The sequence below is a fragment of the Haemaphysalis longicornis genome, unplaced genomic scaffold (assembly GCF_048455015.1).
Source record: "Haemaphysalis longicornis isolate Haplotype H1 unplaced genomic scaffold, Haemaphysalis longicornis Haplotype H1 scaffold_6, whole genome shotgun sequence".
Taxonomy (NCBI): Eukaryota; Metazoa; Arthropoda; class Arachnida; order Ixodida; family Ixodidae; genus Haemaphysalis; species Haemaphysalis longicornis.
This window is the reverse complement of record NW_027526407.1, coordinates 67,070,839-67,089,141: the sequence shown is the minus strand read 5'-3', so window position 1 is coordinate 67,089,141 and position 18,303 is coordinate 67,070,839. Positions and strand designations below refer to the sequence as shown.

The following is an 18,303-nucleotide window of genomic DNA, read 5'->3' as shown; positions in this document are numbered from 1 at the left end:
ACGCGCAAGAACCGGCTGCAACCGGCAGCGCAAACTCGGCACCGGGAGCGCGAGCTTGTCTGTGTTCGCCAACGGAGGCGCGAGCGCACGTGCACTGCGAGGGGGAGATCACGCAAGAGATCACGCCACGAACGCAGGTAGTCGTTCTCGGAGATCGAACGAGACGCAAGGACCTTTGCTCGTTTCCTCTTGTCTTGTTCGGGCACAAGTTCGCCCTAAATAAAAGTTCTTTCTTTACCGTTGTGTCCCATCCTACGTGACAAATTGTGGTGGAGGTGCGGGGTAGTCCTCGATGGCGCGGGGTCTTTCACCAGGTCTGGGCCTGGGAGCATTGACTCCGAAAATAAAAGTTGATTTGTACAATGTACGCACACAGTCTTACGTCTTTCTTAATGATGTAATGGGCGAACTTTCACGGGAGAGTTACGGTTACCGATGATCTCCCCCTCTCGAGCTTCGCCCCACTTATCATCATTCATTCCGTGGATATGGCGTGATTTTTTTTTGGTAATGCAGCACATTACGAATGCCTTAAAACCGGTCGCAACACAGCTCATGTAAAATGATTATGATGAATACTTCTATGCAAACTTCTTAAACACAAAATAATAATTGCAACAATTTTCATGGATACTAAACATCGGCTGAAAGGCTCAGCGCAAGCACACGTACGTTGTTTTGGAGAGAGAGAAAACGTCTGTGGTTTCTATCATGGTTTCTATAAACCTTTTCCTCTTCTACAAATCAACGTACGTGTGCTGGGTGATATAACGTCCTTCAGGCGCTTTTTCGTATCCACAAAAGCGGTTTACATCTACGTTTTATGTTTAAAAAGCAAGCGTAGAAGTATTCTTTAGGTCCGTTTTTATGAACCGCGTTAAGCATTCAGCCACAGTTGGGAAGCACCGACTTTAAGCGGTTCAAAATTCAAGAGCAGTTTCATTGCCTAAACTTTTTTTCCCGCGCACACCCCCGGTTTAGCGGAGCATACCATGCGCGTCGTACATGCCGCTTCATCCGCTAGCGGATCTAACTTTTACGAGCCAGCCCTCGTAGATCTGAAAAAGTCACGGTGTCTGTAAAAGCGCCCCGGCGCATTTGCCGTTCTCGAGTCACGCTTAACGAGCCAGAATTAAAAAAAAAAATCGCAAGAGCGTGCGCACGGCGCATTAATCAAGCCTACTGTTCCACCCTTCTTGAGCCGCCAAAGCTTCTAGAGACGCACGCTCGTGCCAGGCTCTTGCACTAATACGACGCAAACTTTTTGAGCCAACTAGAAAGGGATCAAAACTCCCGGGAATTCTCGCAACCGACCTTGCTTTGTGTACCCCCTGCGCTACGGCAGCGGACTGCTGGCAGACGACATGAGGACACGCATGCAGACGATATTGCAGACGACGCGGACGACGGAGAATTAACCTTGCGTGCTCTCAATCCTCGACTTATCATTCATTAAGCGACTTCGTTAGCGTCCCTTTTTTGCCCCTTCTCGCACGCTATGGCTATGGCTACGGCTTGTACGGAGCCCGAGCCGCGATTAGCAAGCGGGGAAAGCGGATCTTGCGTGCGCAGCGGAGCACGCCCACCCTGATCTCTCGCGAGGCTGCTGCTTCTGCAGACGACGGTGCATGCTAGATGGCCGGCTTTGCGATGAAAAATTAAACTCTCCGCAGGGGCAGAGCTGCGCGTTTTTCCAGCGGGAGCGGCGTTCTCTACGGAAAAGAGCGCCAAAGTAAATGTTTGTGCGCATAATTTCCTGCCGCTGTACGCGTATTCTGTTTTAATTACGTGTAAAGAGAAGATTTTAAATAAGATCAAAAGAAGTAAGCTAGTGAGAAACTCTATGGGAAAAACAAAGCTCTGGTTCGCATTGTATGGATAAATAATAACGGTGGGAGCAACGAATGCCCACTTCTGCGCTGTACGGACATGCAGGGGGGTGCTTGAAGATGCTCAGTTCACAGCGACATGCACTGAAACGAGCGAGGGTCGTACGTTTCGTAGATGACGCGGACTCGAATCAGTGCAGTGTCTCAATTAAATAGTGGGGATCTTCAATAGTCGGTGTAGGAATCAGGCACGGACTCCCCGACGAGCAACTCGCCATTCATTTTTCACATTGTATTCCTACGGCGTGGAGGATCTGCACACTACCCGCGGGCTATCCGAGGTGTGTCCCGGACTGTAAATCGAAGAGCCCCGCTGTATCTGCGGGAGGAATCCCGGGTTATGTTGTGCGTCTTGTTCATACCGGGCCTTTTACAATTTTGAAGGAGGGGGGAGGGGGGGGGGTGTAAGTAATTATTGAATTGTTGGGTCGACCACCGCATACCTCCCGTTGCTGCACGCAGGATGTGAATACAAGAGCAGGTCCAACGACAAATTAGGAAATAAGGAAGTCTCCAGTGGCGTAGCATATATGAGCGCTGAACGATCGATGGGGTTCTGATACATTTGAAAAGCAGATTGGAGACAACAGGTCCTTTCAATTTGGGCTGCAGTCCCTGAACCAAATTACTGTAGTTCGGAACATCTTTTTCCACATTGTAATTTAAATTTAAAAAAAAAAAAAAACGAAACATGCAAATTCCGCCACCACCCAGAGACGGCCTGTTTTCTTCTGCTTGTGCATTTCCTTTCTTCAGAGTGCAGAGAAAGCCGAGAAATTATACTTCACCATTTGCACCACCGGAAAATCGGAGAAATAATTGCAGGTGTCACGCACGTACAGTGCTATAGACACGTCCTGCACTCTCAAATCGGGGTTAACGAGTGGTTGAAGCATATTAGCGAGTGCAGCCAAATCGAAAACACCTAACGTGAATGTGGTTTGTTAGCAGTAAAATAATGAAGAAAAATAACCTGAGAAAGAAAAAACATAAACTGAAAAAAGGACAGCTTTAAAAAAGGCCATAATGGATGAGTTTAAAACGCGCGCGTTACATCTTCCAAAATGTTGTTACGGCTAAAATTAATGGTAGATCATTCGTAGTAAAAAAGCTAGAGATTCTACAAAAAAAAACGCAAATAACGAAGACACAAAACAAAAAACCAACAGATCAACACTATTTTTAAATTCGCCAGATTCAGACGAAGCAGAGTTGTCTTGAAGCAACACTGGGCACCAAACTGCAAAAATAGAAAATGTCGTGCTCTTTTAAACATGGAGTCCCCCAGTAGTAAACACGACGCTTCCCGGCGCCGGCTAAACATATCGAATGCCTTTTTTCCGTGCCCGCGCGACGCTGTCAGGCTATGAACTGCCAAGCAAAGATTGACGGAAAGTACGTTTGCCGAATAAACCGAAGTCCGCCCCCATTAAGCGGCGACTACACCGCTACGGTGCAAACTTTACGCCGCTGGCCTTCGTGCTGCGTCGTCGGGAACGCTGGGATGAATGACCAGTCATGCGGGCAGCCACGTTTAAATGGAGGACACGACGTCGTCGGCGTCATGTGAGTGTGCTATCATCGCATGCGACAGGTCGGATCCGCCGCGCAGCCTGTCACGCTCGCGTCGTCAACCAATCGCCCGAGCGACCGCGGCATCTCGGCGTACCGCTTAAAGAGACGATGTTTGACCTTCGGCATCCGTTGCTAAGGCGCGCTGTTGTCTTTAAATGCTGTTCAGCGAGACGGGCTTGAATGAATCGTCCTCTGTGAACGCCCGCCGTCGATGCCGGAAATGTTGAGACATTTAGCTCGCGCGCCAGGCGCGGTGTGCGAGCTGCCGTGCATTGCTGTGATCGCCACACGGCGACGCTTTTTTGTTTTCACGCCGTCTACACTGGTTTACGGAGCGTTCTTTGTGTTCGTTTTGCGGCTGACGGCGAGGATGGATCGAGCAAACGGATATTGCGTTTCGTAACAATTACCGTGACGTCGTCGGCCGTCCTTCGCAGCCTATGAACACTTGCAACCGGCTTCCAGCCGACGTCGCCGCGCTGAAGGCAACGGATTCGCCGCGGCAGTGATGCCATCGTCTCATTCATATGTGGGGTCGAGTGCAGCGCCTAGGAGTAGCCTCAACTCCGACGCATTTGTCGCCTTTCCCGCCAAGATGCTGCTACGATTCCGGGCAAGATAGCCGACTGTAAGGTCGAGTCGTTTTGTTTTCGCTAGGCCGTCCAACTGCGGTCATACCTCTGCGATTATTGTCATTGCGTGGCGGAAGCAACTCGTGTTTGATTCATGAAGCTTGCGAATCGCCATGTTTTGTTTTCGGGCTCCGCTGTCATGTGTAACTAACTGCACAAGCATGATAATAATTGTATGGTCGTAGCCAACCAAAAAAGCGAAGCAGTTCGTAGTGCTGGTAACAGCTTCGCACCGAATACGCGTTAGAAACCATTGTTTTACAAGAAAATGCACGTGCCACAGCTGCCTGAAATTCGGGCATTGTCTAATGTGAATGCAGCTGTGTGCGTCTATATGAAAGACCTTTTTCGTACACGGTACTCATGCGTGTACGTTGTAGGTAATGGATGTGATGTGCTGGTAAAGCACCCCGAATAAAATAAGAGGCATGCGTAACGGGCGATGGCATGCAGATGTTGAATTGCGCTTTTTCCTTTGCCTGGTAGACGAACGCAGCGTTGTCCTCGAGTCCGAGTCAACGTGGACATTTCTTGTGCGTCGCTTAACGGATTCATTCAGCTTCGACCACCTGCCTCGTGGATGGATGCCCTGCATAATGCCGTCGCTTAAGCGAATTGTTTCCTGTACGACTGCTGTTCGTTCATGCTTACCTCTTTCCGGGCCGGATCTTTCGGTGTTGTCGTTTAAGTGGCTCTCAGCGTAGCAAGTCCGGTGTTACGACGCAGACCCACATCGGCCGATAACTGTCCATTGTGATTGCGGACGTTTTATCTGGCCGATACGCTTTTTATCTCCTGCGGGGTCAAAGCAAGGGATCCGTGAGGGAACGGAAAGGAGAGAAGGGTCGACGTAGTGGTTAGAGCGCGGCGTAGCGGAGCCTCAGAAATGCTACCGTTGCTCAGTTGGCCGTGCCCTTTCCGTTTCAGAAAAGCGATCCAGGGGGAAGTCAAGCTTCCCACGGAAAATGGAGACACACGACAGTACCGTGCCACGCCTGACTGGGGGGTGAGTGGTCTCACCGGGCTTTTTCTACACTATCGCATGGAGACTGTGTTCTTGGTGGTCGCTGCTTGCTTATTACGCTGTGGGGCAGGTGAAAGCATCCAGATATCTTTGTTAAGGTTGGGTGGCTTTTTGGAAGGAGGACGTACTTACTGAAACTGGGTGCGGATTTTTAAACACATGGCGGAAGTATAAGTGAAACAGTTACGGAAAATTGTGTAAACTTTAAAGCTACACTCTACTTACAGTAGAGCTTCTGTTAACTTCGTTCACTAAAGAAAGATGGCCTTAAAAGAAAGCTTTTGCTGGGGTGAAGTTGTGCAAAAACAGAACGTTTCAAGCAGCTCTATTCGGAATAGTTTAATTTTAATGTTCTTCCAAAACTAGCTTACTCCAATGATGGCTTTGCATATATACCGAGCAGTGTATGAACAATAAGAAGCTGCATATACACATGTCAAGGGTAGAAAAAACTGCGCGTAAAAGACAAGACAATAAGGAAGGAACAGGACTGAGCCCATCCTGTTTCTTCTTTATTGTCTTGTCTTTTGCACACAGTTTTTTCTACCCTTGAAATAACGCACCAAATAGCCCAACAACACGCTGTACGGATATACACTTGTGCGGAGGGGAAATTAATACTATACAATGGTGCATAACTTTCTGTTGCAGCTGCTTGACTATATTTGAGCTAACACAATTTACTGCGTTTCGTGTTAACTGTCGTACGGATTTTTCATTCGTCTCAATACCTTTGTAACTGAATCTGTGTGTGTTGTTACATTACCAGTTACTAGCAATGAGATGCACAAAGGGGAACAGCAAAAACAAATAGTGCTTGTTATTATGAGACTGTCCTTATTACCGTACTGCGTCTTTAAAATAAAAACATGGTTGCATCAGGTGCACACTACGGCTGTGTTAATGACTATGCTATACGTACGATGGCGTGAAACAATGAGCCCCGCATTTGTTCAGCGATTTGTTCATCTTTTTGGCCTAGACCTTTCTGCCGTAAATGACTGTCACTTAATAAAAGTGCAGTGGTAGCATGGTAGCAGTACAGGTATTTTAAAATGAAGTTTGAGTCATTGTAGCTGGTACACTCACCATGACGGCTTAGTGGCTAACGTGCTCTCTACTGCCACGTCTGAGCACATCAGCTTGATCTCTGCCACTTAAACCATTTTCCTGATAAAGACGCAAAAACTAAACCGCCTGTGCATGAAGAATGTGATGCACATTGAAGATCTCCAAGTGCTATAAATTAACCCCTAACCATAATCCTAAACTACTCCGTAGCCCAAGTGTAGCTTCAGCAAATAAAGCCCCCTCATTTCTAACTTATTTAGTATGTAAACTTTACCATAAACATTTCCGTAATAAATTACAGTGACCAGTATGTGTTTCGTAACGAGCACGTAAATTTTACCGTAAGTTATTGTAAGTTTTACTGTAATAAATTATGGTAACCAGTATGTGTGATTGGAATGGAATTAAATTCATTATTTATTTATTTATTCAGAAATACCCCTAAAGGCCCTCACTAGGAGGGTACATTGAGTACGGGATACATTGAGAACAAATAAAAAAGAGTATTAACAGCACGTTAATAGGCAAACGAGTAAATACAAGCGGGTTTTAAGTCATGTCAGTATTACCCTGTCAAACTATGTCACGTGTCTATTGCTTATGTCCTAGCTTCAGCAGGTAAAACCCCGTAATTCTGTACTTACTTAGTGTGTAAGGTTTACCATAAATTTTACCATAGTAAATTACAGTGACCAGTATGTGTACCGTAATTAGTACATAGATTTTACCATAAGTTATTGTGAGTTTTACTGTGATAAATTACGGTAATGAGTATGTGTTATTGGAATGGAATTTACTTCTTCTGCATCTCTCCTTGCTTTAAGTCATGTCAGTATTAAGCTGTCAAACTAAGTCACGTGTCTATTTTTTGTATGTCCTGTTTTGTTGTCTTCCCTCCCAACTCAACCCCAGGAAAGTGCTATCAATGGGGACCACTTATGGACCGCCACCAGTGCCTCGGGGGATCTCTGTTATGTGGGAGAGAGTGAATGCTCAGTGAGTACCCTCGCGTGCTGCCCCATTTGAGTACAGTGCACTTTTGCCTTTTGAGCACAGTATACTCTCGTTAAGGTGAACTCAGTTATAAAAAATTTTGTGCTTAAGACGAACGAAACTTTTGCTCTCTTGACATGCGGAATGAAAAAAAAAAAAAACGTTCTCTTAAGACAAACTTGCGATAATCGTGGTCCCTTCGAGTTTGTTTTAATGGGAGTTTACTGTCGGAAATTTCTTCCTTTCTTCAGCTCAAAACATTTTAACAGTCACACTCTAAAATGCGAAGCTGCGAAACCGCTTTTAAGAGGCCCTTGACTTCTGGTAACCAAAACTGCGAAACTGCTTTCAAGAAGCCCTTGACTTTAAATGTTGTAAGTTTTGCGAATATTTTCAGTTGATGTGTGGTGTTCCTTGGGTTTGTGTGACTGTGAAAATGTTTATTTTGTACGGTATTTTCAGGCATATTTAGGCTACACATTTGTCGCATAATGCAGTGGTTCTTAGCCATGACTGCCCCCAGGGACCCCTTTTTGGGCTTGCGAAAGTGTTGGGAACATATGTTGATGGAACGATGGAGCATATGTTGATCGGTGTCGTAAGGTCAAACAATTTGTACTTGCAGTTTACGTGGCCCGCACACTTATCCAATGGCCACCTTTTCTGCTTGACGTTAATGAAAATGTGCATCGTAAATTCGCTCTTGAATCTACGAGTCTTCTAAACACCTCCGTGCTGCTTTTTATCTGTGCCTGTTTCTTTTTCTTCTCATAACTGGTATGTTGTGCAAAAAGCAGGTGTTAAAATATGTGCTATGCAGAGAAACTAAATGTACGTATAATGCAGCGAAGCCACCTTATTGCGTTGCAAGAGAGTGCTGCCAAACTCGAGAAAAAATGGCAGGGGGAAAAGTATTGAGAGTGGCTTCAAGGACCCCTCAAATGCTCTCCGACCTGGGGTCCCCCTCAAATGCTCTCAAATTTGCCCTCAAATGCCCTCGAATTTCAGGGGTCCCCTAAAATACCCTGGATTCCCCCTCAAATGCCCTCAAAATCCCTGGGGTCCGCGGACCCTCATTTGAGAACCACTGGTATAAGGCACAAAATATGCTATATCACGCCCGGTACGCTCGGTGAAATTGTGACATTTCGCGGGGCTTTTTATTGTACTGTAGTGCCGTTACCTAAAATGATCTGTGGAGCAATTTAGTGACTTGTGAAGCTGTCTGTACTTCAAACTCTTTATTAATGGTTGTGAACTTAACGTTAGTACCTAATTAATTCGACATTACACAGTCTCAGTGTTTGTCGTATGCGGTCGTGTCATTAAAAAGTTCTCTTTTTCATGCCCGCAGAAACATGGACCCCGGATGAAATGCCCAGCTTGTAAAATAACTGTTCATGCCGGATGCATTAGCATTTTAAGTGATAAAGTAAGTTTGCCGCACGGTTTTCTTTCCCTTTTTCCCTGCAGTGTGACGAAATTAATAAAATATTGTGGAAGAAGCGCTCTGATGATAAAAATTTTCATTCTTGTTCATTTCAATTTCACAAGGGGCTTCAAAATTTTCATTTTGGAGACTAGTTTTTGTCGCATAAAGCGCGGCTGGTTTATTTCAGTCGAATTCATTAGCTTGTCACTTCATGGCCAGATGTATTTCGATTCAGAAGTTTATAGTAGCTTGTTACAACTGCCTGCAGTTGCTGCTGTAGCTGCTGGCAGTATTCGTGCCGTCCAACCTATTATTAGTTTAGGCTGCTTTTGTGGCCATTATGTATCAATTGAAGGAAATGTGCATGCAGCAAAGTTGGATATAATGTCGTCTGAGTGCTAGGACTGGGGCAGTTACTATTCTGCCGAAAACAAAAGATTGACGGCTGTCTGCTCAATCTTTTTCAGATGAAGTTTCAGTGTAAGCCAACGTTCCGGGATGTTGGCATCAGACAATACCGAGAGGTAAGTGCTTCCGGATTTTAACGAGCACGCATAGGTTTTGCAATCGAAAATTCTGTGGAGGTGCGGGAAGAAATTATAATTGCGTATATATAGTATAGCCCAGTTACACCGAACCTGGTTTTAATGGATTCCTGGCTGTAAAGCACAAATCTTCGTTTCCCGGCTACATTTGTATGCATTTATTTTATGTTCAGATATAGCGAAAAATGAATGTAGATGTGACTTACATTTCCCAATGTCTTCGTTATTAGCGGGCTGGACTATTTGCTTACGTGCACTGTGTTTTAGGATAAAGGCGGTACATTCGGCTGAATGCATGTTGCATTAACATGACTGCCATTGGGTGAGCTGAGGCAAACTGCAGGGATAAAATTCCGAGTGATGCAGTTAATGTTAGGAGGGATATGATGAACAGAGCACAAAATGTCATATATGTGACTCTTAATAAAATAGGCATTGAAACACAAAGCTTATAAAACTGGAAACACAAGTTTTCTGGTTAAAACTCAAGTACAACATACAGTTACTAGCCACAAACTTGACAGCAGCACTAACAGGTTGTTGTAGATAACTAAGTCTTGTTGTTGCTGTAGAAAAAGTCATTAAATGTTTGATTTAAGTTAGAAATCGTTGAAATTGTGGAGATTGTATTGCTTTCCGCGTCGTTGCTCTTGTATTATACCTAACGCACGAATGTACCCCTCTTTCAGCAAACTGTGATTCAGCACCATTGGGTACATAGGCGCTACGAGAAGGGCAAGTGCCAACAATGTAGCAAGGTAAGCACACACTGAAGCATTATTCATGCTTTGCATTCTTGAATTTATTGTTTATTTATAGCTTCATGGAACCATGTGACAACATTTTTGTCTCCTCTCTTGCAGTCCTTTCAGTCAAAACTCTCATTTGGTAGCAAGGTGAGATAACACTTTTCTAGTAATATAATTTTTTTGCTCTTATTGATGGGGATGGTCAATTGCAGGATCTGAAAGATAAAAAAAAAGGGCATTCTTATCTTAAGTTTGTGCTAGATTTGTTGTTACCATATATTCCTACAATTACACTTTTGCAATTGACAAGAAATTGCCACAGAGACTCACTTGGCTCAATAGATGTGTCACAGGGTGTGCCCGTGTGACTGCATTTCAAGTTTTTGCTCGCTCGCCGTGCAGTCGCAACGTTTAAAGACTTCTGAATCCTTTAAGTCTTGAACACAGACTGCTGCTAGTATGTTGTGTTATTGCTGTTGGTTCGGGCCATATTTAGCAATGTTTTCTCATTGGCCACATCCTTACTAGCCCTACATTTGTGCACGCACTGCAGTTAGTTTTGTTTCATCAAATTTTTGTGGGTGTCTTGAAAGTTCTACTGATTTCATGGCCTAGTGAAACCAAGTAGCAGCAACAAGGGAAGGTTAGAGCTGTTCGCGGAACGAGAGGCGCGATTAAAAAATGGAATCTTGGCAAACAGGTCATCAAAACAAGGGAGGAATGTTTTACTGGAGATCAGATATAAATGCAGCGTTACATAAAAAGTTGCTGATTCGAAATTGCAGTGAGAATCTGCGACTGCCACAAATTTCGAACCTTGGTAGAAAGTTTTCAGTGGGCAGCTTTTTCGAAGCAGTTAGTTGCTGCGACGAATATACAGACGTAAGGCCACAGAAGTAGCGGTTGGGAGAGGGCCTTCTCTTTCTCACGGTGGACTGACGATCGCGCGATTGCCTTGTTTCACTTCTCGCAGGAGATTGTGGCCATCAGCTGCACGTGGTGCAAGACGGCCTACCACAACAAGGAGTCGTGCTTCAGCATGCAAAGGATCGGGGAGCAGTGCAACCTGGGCACCCACATGGACATCATCGTGCCGCCCTCCTGGATCGTCAAGCTGCCCCGAAAGGTCTTTCCCACTCCCTTGGCCTTCCCTGCCGTAGAGTATCGGATGTTTGAGCGGAATAAAGCGGCATGGCTTTGTGCATCTTCTTGAGGAGTGACAGCAAAATGTACCATATTTTTGCGCGTATAACCCGCGCCGAAAATTCGCAATTTAACGCAGGGTTAACGCAGATGTTCTTGAATGTTCACCAATTTGTACTGCAACGAAATTCGTGTTAGAGTGGCGCAAAAGTAGGCGCAAAAATGAATACTTTGCAAGGTTTAACCTTTGCTTATTTCTGGGTCTGGGAAAAATGGGCAGTGGCAGTAACCCTTCATGGCTGCATTATGAAAAACAGCAATGACGCCAAACCGGATCACAGGAGGATTTAAGGCTGTCACAGCCTCGGAAAATGTTTGCATGTTTTGTTCATATTGAGTTAGTTGCAGTTCAGATGGCATACATCACACTCGGTAGTTCATTAATAGACATTCTGCAAACTTGCGCGCACGTTATCATAATTAGTGCCACCGAATCGTCATGGAACAGGATCAGGGAAACCAGTTTCTTGGGAGTTCTTATTTCACGAGCCAGAAATGCGCTTGAATACGCCTTAGATACCCATTACTTGCCACACGCACTGCAAATGTTCATAATCAAAAAGTTATTCAGTAGTGTTTTCAACTCATTTCAATGTGTTCTTTAATGCATGACAAGCCATTTGATCTTGGCAGCTTGATTGATTGCGTGGGAGAAATAGGAATTGTTTTGGTGTTCTTTCTTTGGGAATCGAAAATTTTTACCATTAACGTCTCGCAGTGACCGCTTTCCCACAATTAAATGGTGCCCTTTCTTGAAAGGTCACTATTGTTTATGCTGAACTGCTGCTTGTCTTTAATTTTGATCCTACTAATTATTCCCGATCAAGTCAACTGGAAACTTATCGATAAAGTAATAATAAGGTTTACACAAGGCAGCCTGACAGGTAAGTACCTTATGTCATTTCATTTCTAAGCGATTGGCAAGTTGTGAAGGCGGTTTCATAGGTGTTGTTAAAAGCTCTGGTGTTGGTGTTTTGAGGATGTGTTCAGCATTTAAAATTTTTTCACACATTTTCGTAGGGCTCGTTCAAGTCGTCAATCAGGAGATCACCCAAGAAGCGAGCTTCCACAAAAAAGAAGTCTCGCAAAGAGGTGAGAATTTCACCATGTTATGCATGTTGTAGAGAGCTACAAGCTGACTAATATAGGGGATTTTGTGCTGATAGTGTGGAAATGCCTGTCTCGCATAAAAAAGAAAAAGACTAGATAATTTTCTGCTTTATTTTCTTTTCAGTTTCATTGTCCTCAATAATTTCAACATTGCCTGTGGTGTTTTTCGCCCATTATTGTTTTCACGAAGATATGAAGCAATTGATAAGGAAGAAAAGCGAAATAAAAAAGTGAAAGCATTGATTGTCGGCTTCGAAGGCAGCTGAAAAAATATACAGCTTTGGTATCTTTTGGCGCTCCCTTTTTGTTTAGCTCTGCTTTGGGAAAGGCCTGCAAGTTATTACTAGGTGGACAGCATTGATGAGAAGTGAAAGAGCTTTGCGCCTGTGACACACTAAAGTAGCAATTCAGAGGCAATAAACACTGAAGTGTTTGTCTTGATTGTAATAGCCTAATTTCGCAAAATTAGCATAAGTTCGCAAAAACAGCATAAGCATTCTGATGGCTATTGTGCCATGGCGCTTAAAATAAGATGATTACCCCAATTTATTCATTTCGTTGTCTCCAAAGCAGCTTTAGATTTGACAGCTAGAGAATCAAATGCAATGCTCTTTCAATTCGAGCAGAGCATTGACAAATCACTGATATTTTTTCTTGTTTTCATTCTGACGTTATCCCCATTCACTGCTTTCACAGCTATCTCATTCATACGACTGTGCATGCACTGACGGCTTAAATACTGTATCGGCCTCTTGCTGTCGTCTCAATGAAATTGCGGGCTTGTAACTGTAGCTCGCTGAGGCGTCCTGGTGTGTGTAATTCTGTTCACTTCTGCTTTCTGTAGGAATACCCGAACCACGAGGCAGAGGTAATTATAAAGATAAGAGTGGGGTGGAGTGCATCGGTCAGGCATTCTCAGACAATGAATGGTGGCAGTCTACCATTGTCCGTGAAGAAGAAAGTGTATGACAGCTGCATCTTGCCGGTACTCACCTGCGGGGCAGAAAGTTGGAGGCTCACTAGGAGGGTTCAACTTAAGTTGAGGACGACTCAGCGGGCAATGGAATGGAAGATGATAGGTGTAACATTCAGGGACAAGAAGCGAGCAGAGTGGATCAGGGAACAAACGCGTGTTGAGGACATAGTAGTGGAAATTAGGAAGAAATGGACGTGGGCACGGCATGTAATGTTAAGGCAAGACAACTGTTGGTCATTAAGGGCAACAGAGTGGATCCCTAGAGAAGGCAAGCGTGGCAGGGGGCAGCAGAAAGTTAGATGGGCAGATGAGATCAAGAAGTTTGCTGGGATAAATTGGTAGCAGTTAGCACAGGACCGGGGTGATTGGAGAACAGTGGGAGAGACCTTTGCCCTGCAGTGGGCGTAGGCAGGCTGCTGCTGCTGCTCTTGATGATGATGATGGTGGTGGTGATGATGATGGTGATGGTGGGGATGATGATGATGATGACCCTATCTGGGCATTTCCTTGCGACTGTTCCTCTTCTTACTCAGGGTTGTGGGGAGAAGGACGCTCAGCGGGCGTTTGCCATCAAGCCGATCCCGTGCGCATCGTGCAAGCCGCTGCTAGTGTTCATCAACCCGCGGAGTGGGGGCAACCAGGGCTCCAAGATGATGCAGAAGTTCCAGTGGCTCCTCAACCCACGACAGGTCTTCGACCTCTCACAGGGCGGACCCACCCAGGGGTCAGTAGCCTTTTGGCCAAACTCTTTCGTGCACGAACGCTCTCTGCGACGCGGATGGTACGAAACTGGTACGAACCTGGTACGAATCCGGTACGAAACTGGGATGGGAGGGTAACTCTACGAGCAGTATTGTGTACATTAACAAAGAGAGGTCACCATTGCAATGAGCACTTGTTTGCTTAGGTGCCATGATTGTCACACTTTATCAGATTCGGTCTTCAGTGATTCTTGTTAGAAAATCGAGCAGTATTGTGTACATTAACAAAGAGAGGTCACCATTGCAATGAGCACTTGTTTGCTTAGGTGCCATGATTGTCACACTTTATCAGATTCGGTCTTCAGTGATTCTTGTTAGAAAATCGAGCAGTATTGTGTACATTAACAAAGAGAGGTCACCATTGCAATGAGCACTTGTTTGCTTAGGTGCCATGATTGTCACACTTTATCAGATTCGGTCTTCAGTGATTCTCGTTAGAAAATCGAACATAAGTGCCTTTTTTTAGTGGGGAAGGGATTGAGTAACGTACCTGTAACGCAGTTGTTGGCTTTGACTGCTGGTACCTGTTTTCCTGTTTTGCTGCTGACACTTCGAAACTGACGCCAGCGATAGTTTTGCACGGAGCGCTGTTTAGGAAACAGCAGTGCCTTTGCGATGAATTCTGCGATGACTTACATTTTTTCCTTAATTTCAGGGAGCTCTGAAAGTTACTTAGCTTTTACCGACTGTAAGTTGCGATTCTGGATGCTTATTCTTGTGTTGTCATTTTGCAGTAGTACGGAATAATAAGGTTCCAAACAACGGGGACCAGAAGAAACACGTAGGAACAGACACAACAGTACCATTCCAATAGTACCATTGGAATAGTTCGATGGAATAGTTCGATAGTTTCACAATAGTTTCCAATAGTTTTGGTGCAATAGTGCAATTTCGCTTTTTGTCATTTAAGTACCTAGTTATGAGTTTCAGCAACCATTTCTTTTGCTGCTGAGATCTTCGAACCTATCATTAGGTAGATCTAATTGCACCAAATGGACAGTTGTATGTAACACACAATTATTTAAAAACAATTAAGAAGTTATTTTAACACATTCATAAAACCTCATTTTGCAGAAGACAGTAGGAGAGTGTCTTGCAACATTAAAAAAAGATTTCATATCAAGGAACATTACGCCCCGTAACTGACTGCACGGAATTGCGGTTTGTTCGACAAATCGAGACGTCGGGCAAAATGGGTTCAGTAAACCTGCGGCAGTGCAAAGGACCGGCTCAAGCCAAAACCGATCCAAAGACAGCATCATGTGGTTGAAGCATTTCTTTCTTTAGCACTGTGTATCCACCAAGGTGATTCCTGAAGCATGATCAAGCCAAAGCAAACCAAAAGACAGCGTCACGTGGTTCAATAGTGCTGTATCTACTCCACCACGATGATTCCTAAAACCTGGGGGCTTTGACCTGCCACGCCTGCCACGCCTGCCAAAGCCAATCCGAAGACAACATCACGAGGTTCAGGTCCCTCCTTCTTTAATGCTTTGTCCACCAAGATGATTCCCAAACCTTGGGGCGGCTTTGAACGGTAGTGCTGCCGCGTTCAAACCAAAGTTGAATCCAAAGCTGAATCCAAAGCTGAATCCAAAGCCAGTGTGTTGTACCCTTCCCTCGCCCCTTCCACACGCAGGCTGGAGCTGTACCGGAAGGTGAACAACCTGCGGATCCTGGCGTGCGGGGGCGACGGCACGGCGGGCTGGATCCTGTCGGTGTTGGACGAGATCGGGATTGTGCCTCCACCCCCTGTCGCTGTTTTGCCCCTCGGCACCGGCAACGACCTGGCACGGGCCCTCGGATGGGGAGGGGTGAGGCACACTGCAAAAAGCGGGGTCATTGAGGGAAAGGGTGGAAGAAAAAAAAAAAGGAATCAGTGGGCTTAGCAGTGACACTGTTGTGGTCGAGTTCCTCTTTGTGTTCGTCTTCAAGGTAAAGAGGGGGGGAACAGTAGAGGGACCAAGAGGGAACCTAAGGTAGAAGCAAATAGAGAGAGAGAGAGAGAGAGAGCTTTGTTTTGGAGGCTGTGCCCAAAAAACTGAGGTGTAACGAACAGGTTACAGAGGTGTAACTAGAGATCGTGTGTGTGTGATGTGGGTTAGTAATGGCGTGCAACGAGCTCTTCGAGCACCGTAGGGGGAGTGACCCATGTTTCCCAGCTAGAAGGGCGCTCCGTGACAACAATTCGTTGGAAGAGAGATTTGGGGCAATGAACACAGCATCTGAATAACACATTCTTGACTGTATCCTTGACTAGTATTACACGCTAGAGGGTGACGACGGTGCCAGAAATCTCTGGACATGGCCTTGTACACTTGTATAATTGTTGGAAGCTCCGGCATCCGCTTGAAGAACATAATTGTTACAAGGTTGTGCCTCTTCTACTGAGAATAGGGAGGGAACATTTAATGCCAGGCTTTTATTGTCGACATTTGAATAATTTATTCTTGACTGGATTTGATGTTCATCCTTGACAAACTGCCAGTTGGGTGATGTCTTTTGTGACATCAGAATTTGAAACAATTTTGCGGAGAATTCTTAGCGACGTAAATAGGCCCCAGGTCAAAATTTGCGCAATGCACACAGTATTTCCAAATTTCCAGACAAAACGAGCCATCAGAGGACGTAAATGGTGCCAGAAATCTCTGGACATGGTTTAGTACACTTGTATAATTGTTGGAAGCTTTGGCATTCATTTGAAGAACATATTGTTACCAGATTGTGCCTATTCTACTGAGGATAGGGATGGAACATTTGATGTTAGGCTTTCATTGTTGGCAAGGTAGGGTGGGTTAAATGGTCCGGAATTCTACAACGAAAGCAATCTTTATAGTGCGACTTGCCAAAATAGAATGTGCAAGAGAATTGCATGCTATGCAGGCTAACAATAACTTGGAATTCTGCATTTGGCTAAGTTACGTCAAATGGGGTAGTGAAAGAGAATTTCAGAAGTGCAATAGCTACGTGTCTACAAGACTCAAAATTAGGACGAGTTCTCGAAATGCCTGCTACTGTTCACCGGAGGTTGTGGTAGGTTGCGGTATCCGAGCCCGTTTTTCACTGGTACCGTTTGTGGCGGGACAGCAATGTGGACAGGAATTGGCAAAGTTCTTAAAATATTCCTGGTTGAAAGGATGTGTGTTTTCAGCCGCGGAAACTCTGTATTTAACCAAATACAGGGGCAGGCAGCTCTTGTAATCCCTCATAGAATGTGCCAGTATGTTGCTCACGATTGTAACGTTTCTTCTTTCTATGTTGCTTAAAGACGTGAGAATAGGTAGGGAAATGAAAGATTCGCTCGCTTAATTCGTTGATTAGTGTGCGGATATGTCTTCAAGTGAAGGCTAAAAAACCTTTAAAAAGTTACATCTTTGTCATAAAACAAACTTAGTGTGCCCCTGGTGTCTGGTAATGGTAAAATTAAATGAATGTTTATTTCAAACACTCCTACAATGCTTGGTGCCTTTGTAACAGGAACGACAACAACAAACAAGCTCGCAGATGCATTATCTGTCCTGGGAAACTCTTGGAATAACCAAATGGGCGTCACAGCCATGTAATTAAATGGTGCTAGAACATGCCTGTTACGTATTTATATTTAACTTAAAATAAAGGCTGTAATTCTGCAATTGGCAGTTGTAAGTTTTTTTTACGTCAGGTTGTACTACCATCTATAGATGGTATTCGTTGAAAGGTTTAGCGGTCAATTTCTTCGCTTGGCAACACTGGAAACGGCCACAGACATGGCCGATGCGCCACGAACATGGACAAGTACCGCTGAGCACCGCCATTCCGCGGAGCCCGACGTAACGAGTGACGGCGCACTCACACGGTTGCACAGAGAAGAGGGGTGCCTGATCTGGGGTCAGTGCGCACAATGTCGCCTAGCAACAGACGCTTGGCCACAGATATGGCGGCGCACTCGCATGGTTGCCTGCATGCATTCCACGCCATTGAATACCGGTCATAGTGTAGCATTTTGAACCCTGCCCAAATTACGGTTTGACGGTGTTTTGCTGTGCAAGAAATATCAAATGGGCCTGCTCTGGTATTTCAATTATAAATACAGTAGACTCTCGTTAAGACAAACTCGGTTATGACAAATTTTACGGTTAAGACGAACAACGCTTTTGCTCTTTTGTAACGCGCACAATGCAAAAAACAGCCGCTTAAGGCGAATTTCTGATAATACAGACGACTTTTTATGAACCTCTTGTTAGCTAACAAAGATACTGGTAATAAGTGTCTGTGCTGCAACGTGTATTTTAATTTCAGGCTGTACTGGAAATATTGTTGGCATTGTTGCGTCTGGTAGTTGGCTTTTCACTGCATGTTTGAAT

General features: G+C 44.8%; 1 protein-coding gene across 7 annotated transcripts in view; it reads left to right on the top strand.

The window, feature by feature from the left end:
- Rdga (retinal degeneration A) overlaps positions 1-18,303 on the top strand; it is a 520,967-nt gene that overhangs the window by 453,838 nt on the left and 48,826 nt on the right. For 5 of the 7 annotated variants that reach the window (XR_013317059.1, XM_077674674.1, XM_077674671.1 and 2 more), the window contains exons 2-11: positions 5,024-5,102; positions 7,104-7,187; positions 8,539-8,616; positions 9,084-9,140; positions 9,851-9,919; positions 10,025-10,057; positions 10,884-11,036; positions 12,134-12,205; positions 13,733-13,923; positions 15,600-15,774. Coding sequence is in view for 6 of the 7 variants with exons in the window: in XM_077674674.1 (XP_077530800.1) it covers positions 5,024-5,102; positions 7,104-7,187; positions 8,539-8,616; positions 9,084-9,140; positions 9,851-9,919; positions 10,025-10,057; positions 10,884-11,036; positions 12,134-12,205; positions 13,733-13,923; positions 15,600-15,774 (991 nt within the window). In the remaining variant the exon portion in view is untranslated. Of the gene's footprint in view, positions 1-3,133; positions 3,456-3,596; positions 4,093-5,023; positions 5,103-7,103; positions 7,188-8,538; positions 8,617-9,083; positions 9,141-9,850; positions 9,920-10,024; positions 10,058-10,883; positions 11,037-12,133; positions 12,206-13,732; positions 13,924-15,599; positions 15,775-18,303 lie in introns of those variants that run through there. The other 2 variants (XM_077674670.1, XM_077674672.1) reach the window with 2 other exon arrangements.